Source organism: Orycteropus afer, unplaced genomic scaffold (assembly GCF_000298275.1).
Source record: "Orycteropus afer afer isolate SDZICR_OR568_19922 unplaced genomic scaffold, OryAfe1.0 scaffold00023, whole genome shotgun sequence".
Lineage (NCBI taxonomy): Eukaryota > Metazoa > Chordata > Mammalia > Tubulidentata > Orycteropodidae > Orycteropus > Orycteropus afer.
In genome coordinates this window covers 17,100,245-17,100,886 of record NW_006921610.1, presented here as the reverse complement: position 1 = coordinate 17,100,886, position 642 = coordinate 17,100,245, and the positions used below count along the sequence as shown (strand labels likewise).

Here is a 642-nt window from a genome sequence, read left to right as displayed (position 1 = left end):
GTTCAGTCTGGTAATTTTGAGTGCTGACCACACCGGTTGGTGGAGCAGCCGTTTGGGTAAAGGATTTAGGATCCATTAATTGTGATAATATAGAGCTTACAGAAGCGAGTGAACACTCACAGCAGAGATTTGGACTCAGCTGCTGACTCTGGACAGAGATTCTGAACACAGACAAAATCTGTGAGCAGGAGAAGCGCTGTGGTGCCCTTGCTGAACTGAAGATGATCGCACTCTTACTTGTCAGTGATTGCTGAGTCTCCAGAGCTGTGTCTTTGGAGACATGGCAGCGGGGGGCTGCACACAGGAGCTGCAGCACACATCCCTCCCGAGGAACATGGCTCTCTCTTTTCATGACAGAGAGCCGCCCTCAAAGACCATCAGCTTCTTCCTGGGATGTTCTCCTAGCTCTTGCTTCCACACTGCTAGCCCTTTGGCTGACTCTTCGGGGTTGCTGGCAGCTGTTCCTGGTAGGTTCTGACATCGATCTGTGGCCTCTCTTCTTCATTTGCTTAATGATCAGCTTAATGCTGAAGATAGATGCGTAGGCGTACCAGGGACATCCAATATCGCACAGAACAAGGGAAGGGCTCCACATAGACAAAGCCTCATGCCCATGAGGAGACCAGTCATCCCTCGATCTAG

At 50.6% G+C, this 642-nt stretch overlaps 1 protein-coding gene across 1 annotated transcript in view; it reads right to left on the bottom strand.

Annotated features, from left to right (window-relative positions):
* Positions 1-352, bottom strand: part of LOC103192052 (protein FAM205A-like) — a 3,567-nt gene extending 3,215 nt beyond the window's left edge. Inside the window, exon 1 of the mRNA XM_007934962.1 lies at positions 34-352. Coding sequence (XP_007933153.1) covers positions 34-352 — 319 coding nt within the window. The remainder of the gene's footprint in view (positions 1-33) is intronic.
* Between the last annotated feature and the right edge of the window lie 290 nt (positions 353-642).